The sequence below is a fragment of the Microcebus murinus genome, chromosome 1 (assembly GCF_040939455.1).
Source record: "Microcebus murinus isolate Inina chromosome 1, M.murinus_Inina_mat1.0, whole genome shotgun sequence".
NCBI lineage: Eukaryota > Metazoa > Chordata > Mammalia > Primates > Cheirogaleidae > Microcebus > Microcebus murinus.
In genome coordinates, this window is record NC_134104.1 from 88,802,658 (window position 1) to 88,820,409 (window position 17,752).

Sequence of the window (17,752 nt, forward strand, 5' to 3'; positions counted from 1 at the left end):
TTCTCTAATAATAAAAATTTAAAAGTCCATCATACCTGCAAACTCATTTTTTAATAATAAATTCAGCTATAGTCATCAAAATTTCATCTCCAATTCTGATCAATTGCAAAGGAATGCATTAGGGTTACAAATGTAACCCTAACAATATTTGTACCTCCATAATATGATGAAATAAAAATCATGTTCTAATTAAAAAAAAAAAAGGAAATTAAGAGACACCAAAATCTCATCAACCAGATAATCACTGTTAGCAGTCTATTGTTTCTGCCTGGAATTTTCAGAATGCCAGTGGTCTGTGAGGGCCTGTCCTGTCTGATGTACATAAATGAGACTGTACTATATATTATGTTATAATCAGACATAAAAGGCATGCACATCACCCAAATTATTACAATTTACATTACTTTTAAGTTAAACCCTACTTTGGACGATCCCATCTAACAAGTTTGGAATGTAGTATTTTGTAGAATTTATAAATGCAGTGTATGAAATTTAAAAATTATAAATAGTGTTTTTATTTGTAGATCATGAGATGTAATCTTCCACATATTTCTTTCCAAAAGTACAAGAATTCATATTTGTGGAAAAATTCACTTGAAATTGTGATGTCTGGAATGTAATTCTTGGGTCACTTCTCCTGCTTAAAATGTTGGTCAAGCTTCCCATTTAACTTGGAATAAAGTTTAAACCATTAAAAAAAAAAAAAGTTGGCCGGGCGCGGTGGCTCACGCCTGTAATCCTAGCTCTTGGGAGGCCGAGGCGGGCAGATTGCTCAAGGTCAGGAGTTCAAAACCAGCCTGAGCAAGAGCAAGACCCCGTCTCTACTATAAATAGAAAGAAATTAATTGGCCAACTGATATATATATAAAATTAGCCGGGCATGGTGGCGCATGCCTGTAGTCCCAGCTACTCGGGAGGCTGAGGCAGAAGGATCGCTCGAGCCCAGGAGTTTGAGGTTGCTGTGAGCTAGGCTGACGCCACGGCACTCACTCTAGCCTGGACAACAAAGCGAGACTCTGTCTCAAAAAAAAAAAAAAAAAAAAAAAAGTTTAGAAGCAAGATAAGCACAGGCAGGTGCAACTTAGCGAATTCAGCCTAACTGATTATAAAGGTTTATGCTAGAGATATAGATTGTGACGCAGGTGCACACAGTGGAGAGCCTTGAATGCCAGGAAGGAAAAGTCACAATCACAGAGGCAGGCAATGTCTCAAAAATATTTGTTGGGCAGTGGTATGTAGATGTATTAGCATGATATGATACTTGTGGCAGTGAGGCTAGTTGATAAACTCTGTAATCCAGATGTTAAATGGTAAGAAATTTGACCAATAGCAATGATATCACAAAGAAAGGGGCTGATGTGGATTATTGCAATGCAGATTTAATTAGCTTTTGAGACTCCCGAAATGTCAGAGAATGAAAGGAAAGGAAAGTCAGCAATGAATGGCTTCAAAATTTTAAGCCAGCATAATTGGGTGAATAATGGCTATCCTCAGAGTATGCTGGTGAAAATCAGGGAAAAGGGAATTTGTAGAGATCATAAAAATCACTTTTGAGGAACGTGTTTGCTCTATTTGAGGTAACTTTTGGAATGATGAGCAAATAGTAATGTCCCAGTCGATACTTGGATATGCTGTGTTGGAATTTTGTGAAAATTTGCAGATGAGACTATAGCTTTGATCCCCAACTTTTTGGTTAGAAATAATAGCTCAAGCCACAAGACTAGAGAAATTCCCAATAGCGTATGTACAAAGAGAATATCAGTGAGCCAGAAACAGCCTGGGAACACTGAATGAGAAGGCAGGAGGAGAAACGGAAAAGAGAACCAGTATGTGTATGTGTGAGTAGGGAAGAGAGAGGGAGTCACTGAACTCCAGGGAGGTGATTTTAAGAAGGATTGGCAACAGTGCAGAGAGATCAAAAAGCTAGAATAGCTTGAGGACTTGAAAACTGGTCAATTCCATCCTTCTGTTGCACAATAAAATATTCCTGATAAAGGAAAACTGTTTACCTCTTTTCCTCAAAGTTAGACATCTTTCACCTGGGGGGAAATGAATGGAAAGATTACCTTTCTACAAGAAATTTAATCTGAGGCCGAGATCGGTGTCTCACATCTGTAATCCTAGCACTCTGGGAGGCCAAGGAGAGAGGATTGCTCCAGGAGCTGGGGATCAGCCTGAGTAAGAGCAAGACCCCATCACATCTAAATAAAGAAAAATTAGCCAGGCATCGTGGTGCACACTTGTAGTTGCAGCTACTCGGGAGGCTGAGGCAGGAGGATAGCTTGGGCCTAGGAGTTTGAGGTTGCAGTGAGCTACACTGATGCCACTGCACTCTACCCAAGGTGACAGACCAATACTCTGTCCACCCCCCCCAAAAGAAAAGAAAGAAAAAAAAAAAGAAATTTAATCTGCATAATCTGTCTTTGATATTATTTCTTAAAGTATCCACTTCTCTAATAATAAAAATTTAAAAGTCCATCATACCTGCAAACTCATTTTTTAATAATAAATTCAGCTATAGTCATCAAAATTTCATCTCCAATTCTGATCAATTGCAAAGGAATGCATTAAAGGATTTATTTCTCTCAAGTTTCTTTTGACATGACTGGAGCAAAGAAGACATTTTTTAATTAATTCCACTTTCCTGCCAAAGGACAGTATAATCTTGGTAACTTTCATATCCATCAGAGGCACAAGGCTTTTCGGACGTAGGTAGAGGTTTATGAGCACAAAATTGAGAACAATTAGCACACAAATTAATGTTACATGAGATTCAACATCTGGTAAGTGTGTCGTCATTTTGGGTCATAGACCACCTGCTAGGCTAAATGTTCATATAACAGCAATTTACTCTGCATACAAATGGGAGAAAACGATACTTGAAAAAAATTTCTAAACCTAACAGTATGTATGTAGGGGCCTCCCATATTTTAAAACTTCAACTGGAAGTTAACAATCGATCAAATATTCACAGAATGAAACATATAGGGTCAAAAGAAACAGAAAATACTTATATTTTTGCAAGTATACTTTATAATAAATTAGCTATAGTGCTAACATTAGCTTTTAGTCTATCTAATCACTGTTAGTATTAGTATTGATCTCCTCTTTGTCCACCAAATATTTAAGTACAAGAAGATGTCAACCTCGCAGAGTTTCTATGTTAACTGTGTAATAGACTCCTCAAACATCTGGCTGGTTTTGGCAACAGTGTTTCACCAGAAAACGCCAAATCTCAAGGTTACTCAGTTGCGTTTTCCCACAACCCAGTTATTGACAACTTCGGCAAAACTAGGAAACTCTTCTCTTATGAATACTTGAGCAAGACAGTATTACCTTGCAAACAGAGGGTATGTCTGTGATTATCTGCTGCAGACTTCAAAAGCAAAGAAACTTCCTGCAGTTTCGAGATTGAAAAAGCAGAAATCACATTTTTACCTTGGTTATCAAAATGAGCCATCCTTTTAAAAAGGAGGTATTTTATAATAACAAACACAAACTAAAAAAGCATCTATTAGTGCAATCTGCATATTGAAGTGGCTAAAAGGTACCCTGTTCACTTTGAGAACTCTTGAGTGTTTGCTGTACTTTTCTAGATAGAGTTTACCATCTAATTACTGGCAGTTACATGCTTCTATAATTGTCTCCCATTGATTTTTCTAGATCATCATGGGGATAATTTCAAGAAGTAAGCCTTCCTACTTAGGCATCCACCTGCCTGACTTTCAATTCTGGTCCCTCTGTTTGCTCACTGTGTGATCTTGGGCAAGTTTGTAACTTCTTGAAGCTCCAGTTTTTATTGTCTGTAAGGTGGGCCTGATGAGATGCCCTGCCTGCCGTGAGTAAAAAAAATAATCCTAATAATGAGCACAGCACAGAAGAAGTGTTAACTGATTAACATTAAGTGGTGACCTAATCCTAAATCACCAAAGAAAGACTAAAGCATGTTTAGTGTGTTTTTGTTCTGTGTTAGTGTTTAAAAGGTATTTTGTGATATTTTAATTTTTTAAATAATCAGCATACATTTTAACTCTTTTTGACAGATGTATGCTATTTACTTGACCAAACTGTGCCAAATAACTTACTGCAGTGTTTTCCAAACTATGCTTTGAAAAACTGGGGTTCTGTGGAACAGCTCAGGGTGGCTATTGTGTGTGTGGGGGGGCGTGGAATGTGGTACAGGGATGAGGGTGGGTGGTCAATGTTCCAGGATCCAAACAGAACATCTCTACTCTTATTGGCTTTAAATGTTGGGCATATCAGCAAATTTTACTTTGAACAAAGCATTCTGCACTTACAGTTCTGCTAGTGGATAAAAATACTTATGGTGTACTATCTTATTTTTTAAAGAAATATTACAGATAAATAGTAAAGCTATATTTGAACCACTCCCAGTTGAGTTCTTCTTCTACATTAAAAATTAACCTTAACTAAATCATAATTCAAAGATATTTAGGATTTCACCTTTTCCTCTTTTTGGCAGTGTTAATGAAGGAGAGCTTATTAAACCTCTCTATTCATCATCCTTCATTTCAGAAGTCTTATTACTTATAAACCAAAGCCTTATTACTCAAAATGGAAATGAGTAAAGTGAATCTTGCCTCCAAGACCGCATGGCTGACATTAATGCTTACCCCCAAAATAATCCAAAGCCAAGCAATCCCGAATCAGAGTGCAATGTCCAGGCCTATTGCGTCTGGAATCAGACTGCCTGGGTGTGAATCCTGCTTTGCCCACTTTCTGGTTGTGTTCTTGAGCAAGTATTAATAACTTCTCATCTGTGTCCCTCAACTATTCACCAGTGGGAACAATAGCACCAATCCTGTAAAGTTATTGTGAAGATTTAAAAAGACAATGCACACAAAACTCTTAGAACAGGGACAGGTAGAAAATAAGTACTCAGTAAGTACTAGTTCTTAGGATCTTTAAGAATCGAGTCTGTTTTAGAATCGTTTTCATGACACCTAAATTACTGCCAAGTCTAATTACAATAGTCAGTGCATTTATCATTTTAAATTTTTTCTACAACTATAGGAAGGATTGTAACTAAATTAGGCTTATGTGTTAATTCTCACTTGATAATTTTTCTTTCCTTTCATATAATATTCTTTCCTTACATCTCATACTATGAAAAGAAAAATCAAATTCTCTTACAAGGAATCACAGAGAAATATATCGAGCCTGCAAGCTGTCCTGAATATCTATTATTTTGATGATGGGGAAAGATGACCACATAATCTAGTCATATTTTACTGATGTGTTTTCTGAATGTTTAGATTACTGAGAAAAATATGAATAATGAAATATTAATATAATTTTTATGTATTATCTATTTGACCTTTAGTTGCACATAATTTTACTTCATACCTTTAATGCTTGCATTTATCATTTTCCTAGTATAATTCATGAAATCTAGGGAGAAAAATACCCTAAAAATAATAAAACCATAATGAAGTCCCTTAATTTTTTTTCTGTCATATTTCAGATCTTCAAGGACTCCACGTGTTGCCTCAGACAGTTGACTGGTCATCTTTTCCTCCCCAACAATATCTCTTGACCCTTGGATTCAAAAACAAGGAAGATGGGAAATTTTTAGAAAAAGTATCAAGTAGGAAGCTGCCAACATTTACAGGTAAATCATCTGGACTTACCATTATCTTGCAATATGACTATAAAGCAGGAACTGTGCATTATTCATTAAGCTCTACTCATCACAGTGCCTAATATAATTGGGCCTGGGCCCCTAAAAATGTCTATTGGGTTAAAATGAACTCCTTCCAATCTTCTTTGTGGGCTAGTCAATATCTGGAACTTTGGTTCCAGGAAAGCTACCTGCCAAGAACACGCACAATCCTGGAGTACCCACTCCCTCACCCCAACCATTTCACCTGACCACCACTATCACCTAATCATAGCGTACTTAAAGAATGCAAGCTTTATCATCATCAATTAGCAAATGTAGAAGAAAATGATGCAACAAAACTATTATATGAATTCAAAACCATAGCCAATGACAGCCTTAAATCACCTGAATTATCTGCTGTTGTGTTGATTTCTGTTCCACTCTTTTCTTGTGCAATTAGCCAAGAGTTTAGATCTTTTGAAGGGTATTACAGTTAAATTGTTTTTAGTAAGTCTAATTGAAACTTTCAAAAACCAAGAAAATATTCACATGGAGTTGAAATCTCAAACTTATGGGCTGAATTCATGATCAGATTGAATTTATTTCTTCAGCTCTAACCACATAATTAAGAATTTGTGTTTTGTCCGGCACCATATACTCTCAGGCTCATCTGAACTTTGAGCTACATTCAAAGTCAACAGGATCTGCACACTTGAATAATATCTGGGAGGAACAAGACAAGAATCAGACACATTTATGACAACATTTTTTCACAACTCAGGAAAAACATACTCTGAAGAGGCAGTTGAATTATTATAGGCTGTCTCTGAGATCTCTCAATCAAGAAACACAACAAAATGAATAAATGATAGTCTCTAAAGGGCAATGTCTCCTCTGTCTGTCTCCTCATAGATCTTTCATTATTATACATATGGTCTACAGATGGGACTAGTTTCTATACTAAAGATTTCATATCTATTAACATTGAGATACCTGTTTATAGCTTGCCAAAGAGAGCATTTTGAAATGGATGTCTGGAAAAACTAGTATAAAAGTTTATTGTTACAATTTTTAGAACATAAAGCTCCTTTCGGTCTGCTGACCAGGGAAGACACAGTGAGACACATGGAGACAATGGGGAAGCGAATCTTGCCAATATTGGATTTTATTAGAAGCACCCGATTGAATGTAGGTATCTTTTATATTTTTCCAATGTGCACATATTAGAGAATTCTAGAAGTATGGACAGTTTATGGTACAAATATTATAAGTGTTGGGGGATTTTAGAAACAGTCACAGTAAATCTCATTTGCAAATGGTTCTACTTCTTTTATACTATAAAACATATTACAATGCTACACCTTGTAATTTCAACCATTTATTAAGCTAGCGTCTCTTTAAAGAGCCTTTTCTTTATGGCTTCCTCATATCTAATTTAAATTTTCACTGAATTTCTTACTTCAAATCAATAACAAAATTTTAGCAAGCACAGTGTTTTCTCTATTTCACTTACTGAGCTATTGCATGTAACTATCTCATTACCTACACAAGAATGCAGAGCTTTTCAAGCTAATGCCTCCACGCCACACTGATGAATTGGATGCTTCTCTAAACATTGGCAATTGATCTTTGTATAGCTGTAAGGGAAAAAATTATCTAATCCCTTTCTATGATCCAGGGAAAATATATCTTTTCTACTTTTCAGTATCAAAAAGCCTAAAATAAGACCTGAATTACTGTGCTATTTTACAAAATTTAAGCCATTGTGCTGGAAGTACATAAAGAGAACTTCTTATTAACAGGCTCTAAAGGCTGCAGATTTCTCCTCTTTTAATATTTTTCAAAAGGCCTGTAAGTTGGAAATTTTAAAGAATTTTTTTCTTGCTTCTTCATTGATTTGATGTTCTTACCTTACAAGGGGAACCAAGGGTGTCATCACAAACAGCTACTTAACATCTGTTCAGCAGTTTATCTGTTCAATAACATTATTCAGCATTTTAGAAAAGCTATACAACACCTAATCTATTTGCATGATTTGTAATTCTATGCATTACAAATACAAAAGCACATTTGTACTAATTTTCCTACCATACAGCTTCCCCCTCCCCACAGTCATGTTTCTCTCAATTATCTCCCCTATATTTCTACTAATAAGAAATCCATCTCTGGCTTAGTCGGCTCAGCCTACCATAACAAAACACCCTCCTAGACACCCACATACATCATTATTGCCATCACCAGGCCCTTGTAAGCAGTGGCAACTTTCCTAATGAGGACCATGCCCTTGTAACATTATTTCATCTCGTCCAGGCAGGGCTAGCCTCCAGAGCGGTGTGCTGGGTGTTGTGGAGATGACCTGTCTGTAGCCCAGCTCTTGAGGCAATGCCTTCCTCATCTTATTGTCAGGAAGCTGACCACACCGTCTGTCACCAGTTCATATCTCACAGTGTGAAGATAGGTTGGGCCTATTTAGGCCTTATGCACTTTTTTGATATTCTTAACTCATTTGCTTCTCATCTCTGAAAGGGTATTCTGGACACTTGGAAATTTGTACGTGCATGTATCTTTATGTGTCTATAAAGGAGATTTTAAAACTGTAATTAACAAGATTCTTAGCATTTAATTAATAACTAGGCCATCTTTAGATTCAGTCTCAGTACCACTTTTCTAACTGCAAGGAATTTCATCAACTTTCCTATGTTCCCTTCTTTGGGAAATAACAATTTTTGGAAAATTATCTCAAAGAGTTATAATAAAATTGAAGGAAATAAGCCTGAAAGTTCCCAAGAACCAAAAGTATATCTAAATATAGGCTTCTAGGTATCTTATTACTTGCCCAGCCACAGCTTCATAAAGCAGGATTGCATAAAACTGGCTACAAAGGTAACCCAGCTTAATGAAGCAAGTAATGAGTTAGAGATGAGGAATTATTCCTACATGGTACCATTAACTATGACCCAAGAAGCTCTCAATAGTGTTTTTAAGATCCTTCAAGGTTTGTTTTTTCTTCAGATATCACATGCCATCTACTTGAATATTTAGAAATTGCATTGTCCTTATCATTTGTTACCTTAGTTTGTGACACCTGTGGATGAAGACTTCTGCCCAAGGCTCTGCTCCGACTGTGTCACCCAAGGACAAGTCACTAATCTCTAAACTGTTTTTTTCTCATTCATAAAATAGGCTGATAGCTGCTAGGCCCACCTCATAGAGTTGTTGTGAGACCATAAATACATAATCTATGTTGAAGCACTTTGTAAAGTATTAAGAATTTTAGCTTTAATTATTTGTGTTGGTTTTAGTTTGCTTTGACAAGAAGAATATTGTCTAGACCTTTCTTTTCCTTTATACAAACTGTATACTTTGAAATTACATATTTTTCTTCTAACATGAAGATTGTGCTATTGTCCTGTGGATTCTGAAGTCTTCCTTAGCTCACTTTCCTTACATCACTCATTTGCTCAGATCTCTTCATTCTGCTGGGATTTGAGATGTCATCTCTAGCAATGGACTGGGCTCAGGACTGCAGTCTTTGACCATGAGTTAATTAGCTTCATGTGTAGAGCAGAGCCAATATCCAATACACTTTCATTAGAAGGCAGTGATCAATGTCTTGGACAACATATTTATCTTAAAGAATTTTAGACTTTTCAATTATTCTCAATACTGGCAATTGAGACTCAATTTTACTTTTCTGCCAGGGCAAAGAGTTGTCTGTTAGAAACAACCACATCCTCATCCAGGCCTAATAGCTAAGAAACATACATTGTGTCATATATATTCAGAGATTTTTAATTCATTTTGACCATGCTTCTCAATGGAAATAGATTTGGAATATGAAAAGAGAATGCATTGAAACTTCAGCATTCATGACAGCAGGAGACCCAAAAGATAATAGTAGTGCTTGACAGAATACTATGACCAGAATCAGTTACACAATATTTAAGTGTTACCACATTTATATTAAGTCACATAAATGATGATAAATATGTAGACTTCTAAATAATGCTTAGACAATGCCAAGAATTCTTATGATCCATCCTATAAACATACTGAATATTTAATTACCTTCTACATAGTAGGTTTATAATATCTACCTAAAATCTAATTAGGAAAAAAAGTTAACCTGGCAATATAGTAAATTATAATAGCATAGGGAATTTTTTTGGTGGTTGTTCCAATTTTCAATTTCCTTCATTGAAATAAAAGTACATGTCTTTGTTCTGCACAAATTATATATGAAGAGATAGTATAGCAATTTACCTTCAACAGAAGCATTTTAAGTATAAAATAGGTTAAAAATTTTTCTATAGCTAATAAATTACTCTTGCTTTCAAATCCCCAAAATACCTTATAGTTAAGAAATTTTCTTAACTCAAACATATTAGGAAAAATATACAGAGTAGTTCTGGTTATTAACTAGATGATGATTGCATGCAGAAAGTTCCACTTAGGGATTAGGGTTTAGGAGAAGCACAAATACAGTACTCTGCAATTTAAAAAGTATTTTCCCTTACATTATCTCATTTTACCCTCACAATTTGGTGACATTGTGTCACCTTCATTTTACTAATGAGGGAACTGTGGCTCAGGGTAGTGATTTATTCAGGTTCACACAGCTGGAGGATTGGGAGCTAGAACTCAAAATCACTTCAGAATATTGTTCCAGTATTCTTTCACTAAGACATATTACATCTCTTTGAACTAAAAGTATGATCCTTGCTGGAGGCAAAACATACATAAAACAACATGGGAATGACTCCATAGCTGGATCCAATTTTTAAAAAATGAACATGTAAGTGTACAAATGAATTGGACTCAGAAAATCAACTGTGAAAAACTTCCCAGAGAACATGAATTTTTACCTCTTGCCATGAGGCAGTAGGCACAGTTGGTAAAGAATGACTTTCCTGATCTGAGAGAGGTTTCTATGTCTCAGACGATGATTCTTTTTACACTTTGGACACCAGTTTCCTTATCTTTATAGATTGCTCTACTAGGAACCCAACACATGGCAAAACAAAGATGATTCTAGCATTTTGAGAGTTATAATCTACAATATGCTACCACCTTCCTGGTGGCTGGTAATTCTACTGAACATCAACCCCCATTCAGCCAGCAGCCCTGCACTAATGGTACTTTTTCTTCTCTGGATTTTTGTCCTAATTATTTCACATGCTACTGGATGACACTATGCTTTTCCATTCATTAACTTTATTGACTGCTGTCAGTTTCAAACCTTATGTACTGTGCTTCCTGGGCTAAATGTTAAAGAGTTAAAATAATAAAATCTCTTGCCATGCATGAAGCCTCCTTCACAGGCTGACTTGCCAAAAAGTGACCTAACCATGGTTTTAATACCCCATTAATTTTACTTTTAATTTCTTCCAACTGAAGCATAAAAAATGTTTACATATGCACATTTGAAATGAACAACAATATTATTATTATTTTCTACCTCTTTTTTGCAGTTAATGTTTCTATATGTTATGCCAAATGGATATACATGCTAAATGCTTGGACTTTGCTTTTCAGCGGTATTATATAGTGCCACTTATTTGCCAAACATTTACCCATAACTGCTATTAAATCTTGACAAGTCTCTGACTGAAGCCTTCATTTGAACTTGCTATTTACCTAACCTTCATTGTACCCATGTGAGGTTTTAGCTTCAATCATGGCCACTTTATTACACTCTCTCCTGCAGCTAAGGAGCCCTTTGATCGCTCCTCCAGTCCCACTGGGAGGGCTACCTCCCTTTAGATTTAGCCTTTGCTAGCATTAGATGTTTAAGCTAATTCCTTCATTTTTTAATTATTGCTTTCATTTTCTTAAAGCAACAGCATTAAAATGTTTCTGCTGGCATTAGATATTGATTTTTATTTCTTTTTCACGTTGTCTTTCTGAAACCCCTATCTTATATAGGTAAAATGTTAATCCGTAGCTTTCTGATAACCAAAACTGCATTTGGCTTGGGGAAAGGGGAGGATGGGTGACTAATAGCAGTCAACCATATTCTCTCCCTAGTATGTTATTTATATAAAGCACTTCCTGTTTTGCTATGCATCCAACAATCAAGCTAACAAAGCACTGTTGCCTTCCACTATTTTCATTTTCCTGATGTTTTGAAAAATTACACTGATAGATTATGTTCCCAAGCAAGCTGCAGTTGTTTCTGCTCTTTGGAGTTGAGTCACTGCACCACTTTCCTACAACTAGCTCCATTGTTTATTTTAAAGAAGGACAAAGAAAGCAATTTTTCTTCCGAAAGAAAACTGTTTCTCCTCCAACTTGCTTTGCTTTATTTGACAGAAGGCCATTGTTTAGCTACATGTTTAAATTGAATGGGTAGGCTAGCTTTTTCATCAATTCAGAGAAGGGACCCCAAATCCACCATTTGCAAGCATCACTCTTACAGGTTTATAGATTTTTCAGATAAATGATTAATCAGAAAGAACAAATTAGTATGAATAAAAAGACATTAGTTGAACAGCATAGATGTTAAGGAGGCATAAAGAAAATACAATGCAGGAGTACCTAACCTTTATTTATTTCCAAGATTCTAGAAAAATGCCAGCTGTTAGAGGTTGCTGTCAACCAAAATATGAGTATGACATTTCAGAAAGAACTGCTTTCTAATATCAAGTTGAAGTTCAGATCCTCTTTAATAATATTCTTTCTAACAGTTTTTCTCTTTAGAGACTTTCTTTTAAGAAAGAGAAATCATGTGTCCGCCTTCTCTCATTTCTGTAAGAAATTCTGTTTCATAAATATGCACAACTAAAACAGTCCTTACTCAGATCCTAAGCTTTAAGGTAGTGGTTTGTTTTCAAACAGAAACTTGAATATTTGGGGAGGCACTTGGTTGAAATTCATATTTCTAGGGCCACATATCAAGAGATTGTGATTCACTGAGTGATGCTCAGGACTCAGTTTACTATTAATAACTGCCCAGTTAACAAAAAAGCCTAGTGATTCTGGTGCCCAGCGGTCCAGCAGGAGCCCTGCCATAAAGGGGGTGTTTGGTCACCCAGCCTTCCCCTTCTGAGCACGAGGATGTAGAGTGCAATTGTCAAACTAAGTCCTCCTGTGACTTCTCCTTTCTTTTCACACTCTAAACACCACAGAAACCCAAGGCTTTTATTTTAACCCTTTTATGCACCTTAAGCCAGAAGTACTTTTTCCTAAAGATAAACATGGAAATATTATGATATACTTTGTCTTTCCTATCACGCATTACAATTTGTATTTAAAAAAATGAGAAAGTAATCTCTCTTCTTTTGTGGATGGTGGGAGCAAACACACCAAGGGGCCACAATGATTCTAAGTGTGCCCATGTTAAGAATGCCCACCAATAGATTCATGGATTGGTGGTCCTTACAAACGTGCACAGTAGTCTGTTTCAAGATGGATCCTGTCCACTGTTGGGATGGTCCTACCAGACAGAGTAAAGCCTACAAGGAGATGAGCTAGTGTGCAACGCCATCCGGGGAACACTGAGGATAAAAGCAGAGCTGGAGGTTTAACGTCAGCCTTTGGGGTAAAGAGAATTCAACTTATACAACATTTTTCAGGATTCAACTTTCATAAAAATTTTTCTTTCATATAAACAAGATAGTAGGCAATTCTTAGCTCTTGTGTTGTTTCAGTGGCATAGATAAAGTCACCCTCTCTAGGCAGGCTCAGCCCTGTGAGATTGCCACAGGGAGAGTGGAGTGCAGGTTCAATTTCAGTCCCTTCCTTTCCCCTCAGCCTAGATCCCTGATACAGGACAACCAGCATACCCCTCTCAACAGTTCTGCAAAGAGCTCCCTTCTAGGTATAGTCACCTACTTGAAAAAGATGATATGAGACAATTCTCTACAATGATAGAAGGAAACATTTACTTGTACTAGATACCATAGCTTCAAAAGATGTAACTATATTATAACAAGCCCTGACTTCCATCCCCAGGGAGAGGTCTACTTCTGTGGTTTTGTTCTAAAACATTGCTTTTTACTGTGAGACTAGGGGAGTTTCCGTGCATGCTCAGGTGTGATGGAGAAGTTGCAATACGCCAGCCTCCTCAGCCAGCTACAGAGAGTAAAGGAGCAGTCCCAGGTGATTAATCAAGCAATGGCAGAGCTAGCAACCATTCCCTATCTACAGGACATCAGTCAACAAGAGGCAGAATTGGTAAGTATTTGTTTTTCTTTGTTTAAGGCTTTCACAGTCCCTGAGCCAAAGTGATATAGTCTGGGAAAAAATTCTGATAATAAAGGTAGTCTGAGGGCAAACTCCCCAACCCTCATGCAGCATTCTCATGATGAAAACAGAAAATGTAGGAAGGTGTGTGTGTCTTGTTTTTATTTGCTCACACTGACTAGCTCACATTTTTATGGCAAGAACTTTGTGATGTGTGAAAACATAGAAAAGGGCTGATTATTCATATGGTGTGTCAGACATTTTGTTTTGAGTAAAATGAGATTTTAATAAGTTAATTCTTAAATTCCAAGATATGTTAATGTATGATACTCATCTGTGGAAATGTGAGAGGACAAAACAGTAATTTTCTGTAGAAAAATTACCCTACAAAATAGTCTTTAGAGTTTTCTTAATCACTTTGAGTGTTATATATATTATTGGCAATGTCAACACACACACTAGTTGTTTATCTGAAGGGGAAATGTAGTGAGCCAAAATAGCTGTTTTCTAACTGGATTAACCAGTTAAGTCAGAAAACCAGTCATTTTATCCCTACATAGCCCCAGTCAAAAACTAGTTGAAGGACTGTCTCACAGAAACAATCCTCAAACAAATGTGTATGTTATAACCATAATTAATATTAGAAATGGCAGGACCTCATCTGAAAAGCAATTACTAAATAGTGTGCTTCCCATTCAAGGAAAGGTAAAATTTACTCTAGATGGTGATCCTAACGTGTTGTAGGGAAGGGCTCTTTACTTTGAAGCTTTAATTGAGAGTAGCTAAAACTAATTACAGACCTGAATGGAATTCACACAGTAAGGATGAGAACAGCCCAAACTGATTACCTGTAATTTTCAGATAACTAAAGGAAACCTCCCTCTTTGAGCTTTTAAAGATGTAATCAAGAAATGAGCTGCCAACATTTATAATGTTCATCTAAACCTGTTAAAAGTGTTAAATAAATACTGATGTTCAGAGTAAGTATGTGAGATTGTCTGACTAACCAAATAATAAAAGTATGCATACTAAAAATGAAAACTATGAAATGTCTATTAATCAAGGAATTACCAAGTCAAAACTGGCAATAATACTGTATAAACCTTTATGGTTGTGTGGAGAAGAACGCCTTCTAAAAGGCTAAGTGTTTATCCTGCCATTCATAAGGCATTCAGGAGTGCAGTAAGTATGGAGCTTTCAAAGTGCATATTATAGCCAATTTTAGATGATTAATGCTCCTCTGAGATAAGAGGAAGCAAAGAAAATGTTAATTTAAGAAGCCGGCAAAATGTTGATCCTGTCTTCCTGAAAAGCACATTCAAGATTTAAATGAAAAATACAGGGGAGTTCTCTGCACTTAAGTCTTCTTAACCACACATCTGTTTTGTTTTGTTTTTTTCCTGGAAATAGTTATTTTTCAAAATATACACAAAGAACACCAAACTAGCATTATTGACATCCCTGTATAACATAATTTTCACTATCTGAAACCTTGGATAATGGAATTTCATGGGATATTTCATATTTATATGCCCACCAGAAAAAAATTAAACATATATTTATGTATATGTGCATGCCAAAATTTAAAAATTATGTATCTTGCAAGATTTTGTCACCTTAAGAAATAGATTTTACTTTCCAACTTCCAAGTATGAGTTAACCTAGAAAAATGAATCCTCGTAACACCTTGTGTGGTGCTATTTAAATAGTGACTGCTCAGTAGAAGATTGTTGAGTGACTCAACTCTCTGTCCTTCTACTTAAGCTCTGTAATATCTAAACCACAGAAAGATTATCCAAGGGTCCATACTTTAATGTCACAGGGAACTGAACTGATATTTGTTCTTCTTTTAGAGAACTTTTTAAAAAACCTTTGAATATCACATGCTTTGATGCAGCTTTACTTTGCAGTCACATATGCACAGTGTATATGGTATTGTTTTAAATTGGAATATGGCAGGTCCCTATTTCGGGCAAAGGGTAGACTGTTTAAAACTTGCCTTTGCATGGGACCTAAAAAAGAAACACTTGGTTATTTCAAAAATTTTCAACAAAGAAAAGAATAGTAAAAGAAGTTAAATGAGCTAGATTCTTTAAGAGGAAATAAAACAGCACAAATATAGTATTGTCCTCTGGTGAGCTTTTGCATGATGCCTAGAATTATGATACATTAGCCTCAGGAGGAAATACTAAAACGCATTCATGTACTACATGCCATTTCCTGAGAGAATTAACTGCCGCCTTCATTCTTTACAACCCAAATCTGTTTTTAACAAAACATCAACACTTACTGCATTAAAATCTATATATTTCCTACAAATTTTCAAGAAGGATCTTTTCATTGTTTCAATATTTTATGTGTGCAATAATACTCGGCAATGACAGGCAGAGATGAGGTGGCAATGTTCACTGTAGGAAAGATGAGTAATAAAATCATCAGCGTACAAATGATTTTTTAATTAGGTTTTAATCTGTGTATTTAGAGAAGTTATTTCTGTGTGAATTCCACACTGATAATTTTTATCTTGGTGCCACAGCTGCAGTCACTAATGGCAGATGCTATGGACACCCTTGAAGGAAGAAGAAACGATAAAGAACGTGTGTGGAATACAATCCAAAAGGTAAAACTTGGAGCTGAAGGGAAAAGGCCTGTTATTCTCAAAGAAATTTCCATCTTGGGTCAAATCTATTTAGAAGAGAAAAACAAATGAAAGTTCTTTGGGTTGTTTTTCGTTTGTTTTCTTTTTTAAATAAATGCAGCGCTCTTGCTTTCTCGCTCTCTCTCTCTCTCGCCCCCCTCCCTCCCTGGAAGTATGACTAAAATCAAATATGGATTTATTTAATCTGTTCCCTCAGGTCTTCTACTCCTTTTCCAACTGAATGTAGTACGTTTTCATGATTCTTCATCATTATCGTGCTCATTTTCATGTTCTATTTTCATTATCTGCTTTTTCATTATTGGTTATTATTAATATAATTTTTAAAGCTCTTTTATCAGTGTTTTAGTCCACTCCCTGACTATTTCCCCCATTTTTGTCACTTAAGGAATAATGGCTACATGTCAGGGAACTACAAAGAAACTTGCGCATTGATATTTTTGGTGGAGGAGTAACATACTGGTTGTTAGAAATAGAGTAACATTCCTTAGTTGGCTACTGGAGTTTAAATGCCTCAGTACTGAGATGTACCTGGTACTCAGGAGACTGGTGTGACACTATATAGGACCATCTGAAAATGAAGACAGTAATGTTGAGTCTCTAGTCCAGCTCAATGTAGTAAATTCTGATCAATCTACTCCCCATTCAGTCTCCTCCACAAAAGGAGACTGGTATCAGGAGATATGAATGAGACAAGCACGCCAATGAACCTTCAGGTTATAAGGTAACAGTGAGCCCTAAACTGGTGCATCTGAGGAAACATGTGTCTTCTGTAATTAACTCAGAGGCCCTATGATGTACATTTGACCCTTGAAAAATGCAGGAGTCAGGGGTGCAGAGGAAAATCCACATGTAACTTTTGACTCCCCAAAAACCTTCCTAATAGCCTACTGTTGACCAAAAGCCTGACCAATAACATGAACAGTCAACACATATTTTGCATGTTATATGTATAATATAGTCTTATAATAAATTAAGCTAAGAAAGGAAAATATTATTAAGAAAATCATAAGGAAGAGAAAATATATTTACTATTAAGTGGAAGTGGATCATCATAAAGGTCCTCATTCTCATTGTCTTCATGTTGAGTAGGCTCAGGAAAAGGAGGAAGAGTAGGCATCAGTCTTGTTGTCTCAAGGGTGGCAGAGGCAGAAGAAAATCCACCTATCAATGGATCCATGCAGTTCAAATGTTGCTCAAGGGTCAGTTGTATATAGATAAAACAGAAATCAATGGACATCAGCAAATAGTTGTTGAATATGTATCTCCTGTGCTAGAAAGAATGCTAG

At 36.1% G+C, this 17,752-nt stretch overlaps 1 protein-coding gene across 2 annotated transcripts in view; it reads left to right on the plus strand.

Annotated features, from left to right (window-relative positions):
* SPATA16 (spermatogenesis associated 16) overlaps nt 1-17,752 on the plus strand; it is a 263,568-nt gene that overhangs the window by 220,850 nt on the left and 24,966 nt on the right. For both annotated transcript variants that reach the window (XM_012736408.3, XM_012736409.3), the window contains exons 7-10: nt 5,486-5,632; nt 6,699-6,811; nt 13,634-13,798; nt 16,344-16,427. In XM_012736408.3, coding sequence (XP_012591862.1) covers nt 5,486-5,632; nt 6,699-6,811; nt 13,634-13,798; nt 16,344-16,427 — 509 coding nt within the window. The remainder of the gene's footprint in view (nt 1-5,485; nt 5,633-6,698; nt 6,812-13,633; nt 13,799-16,343; nt 16,428-17,752) is intronic.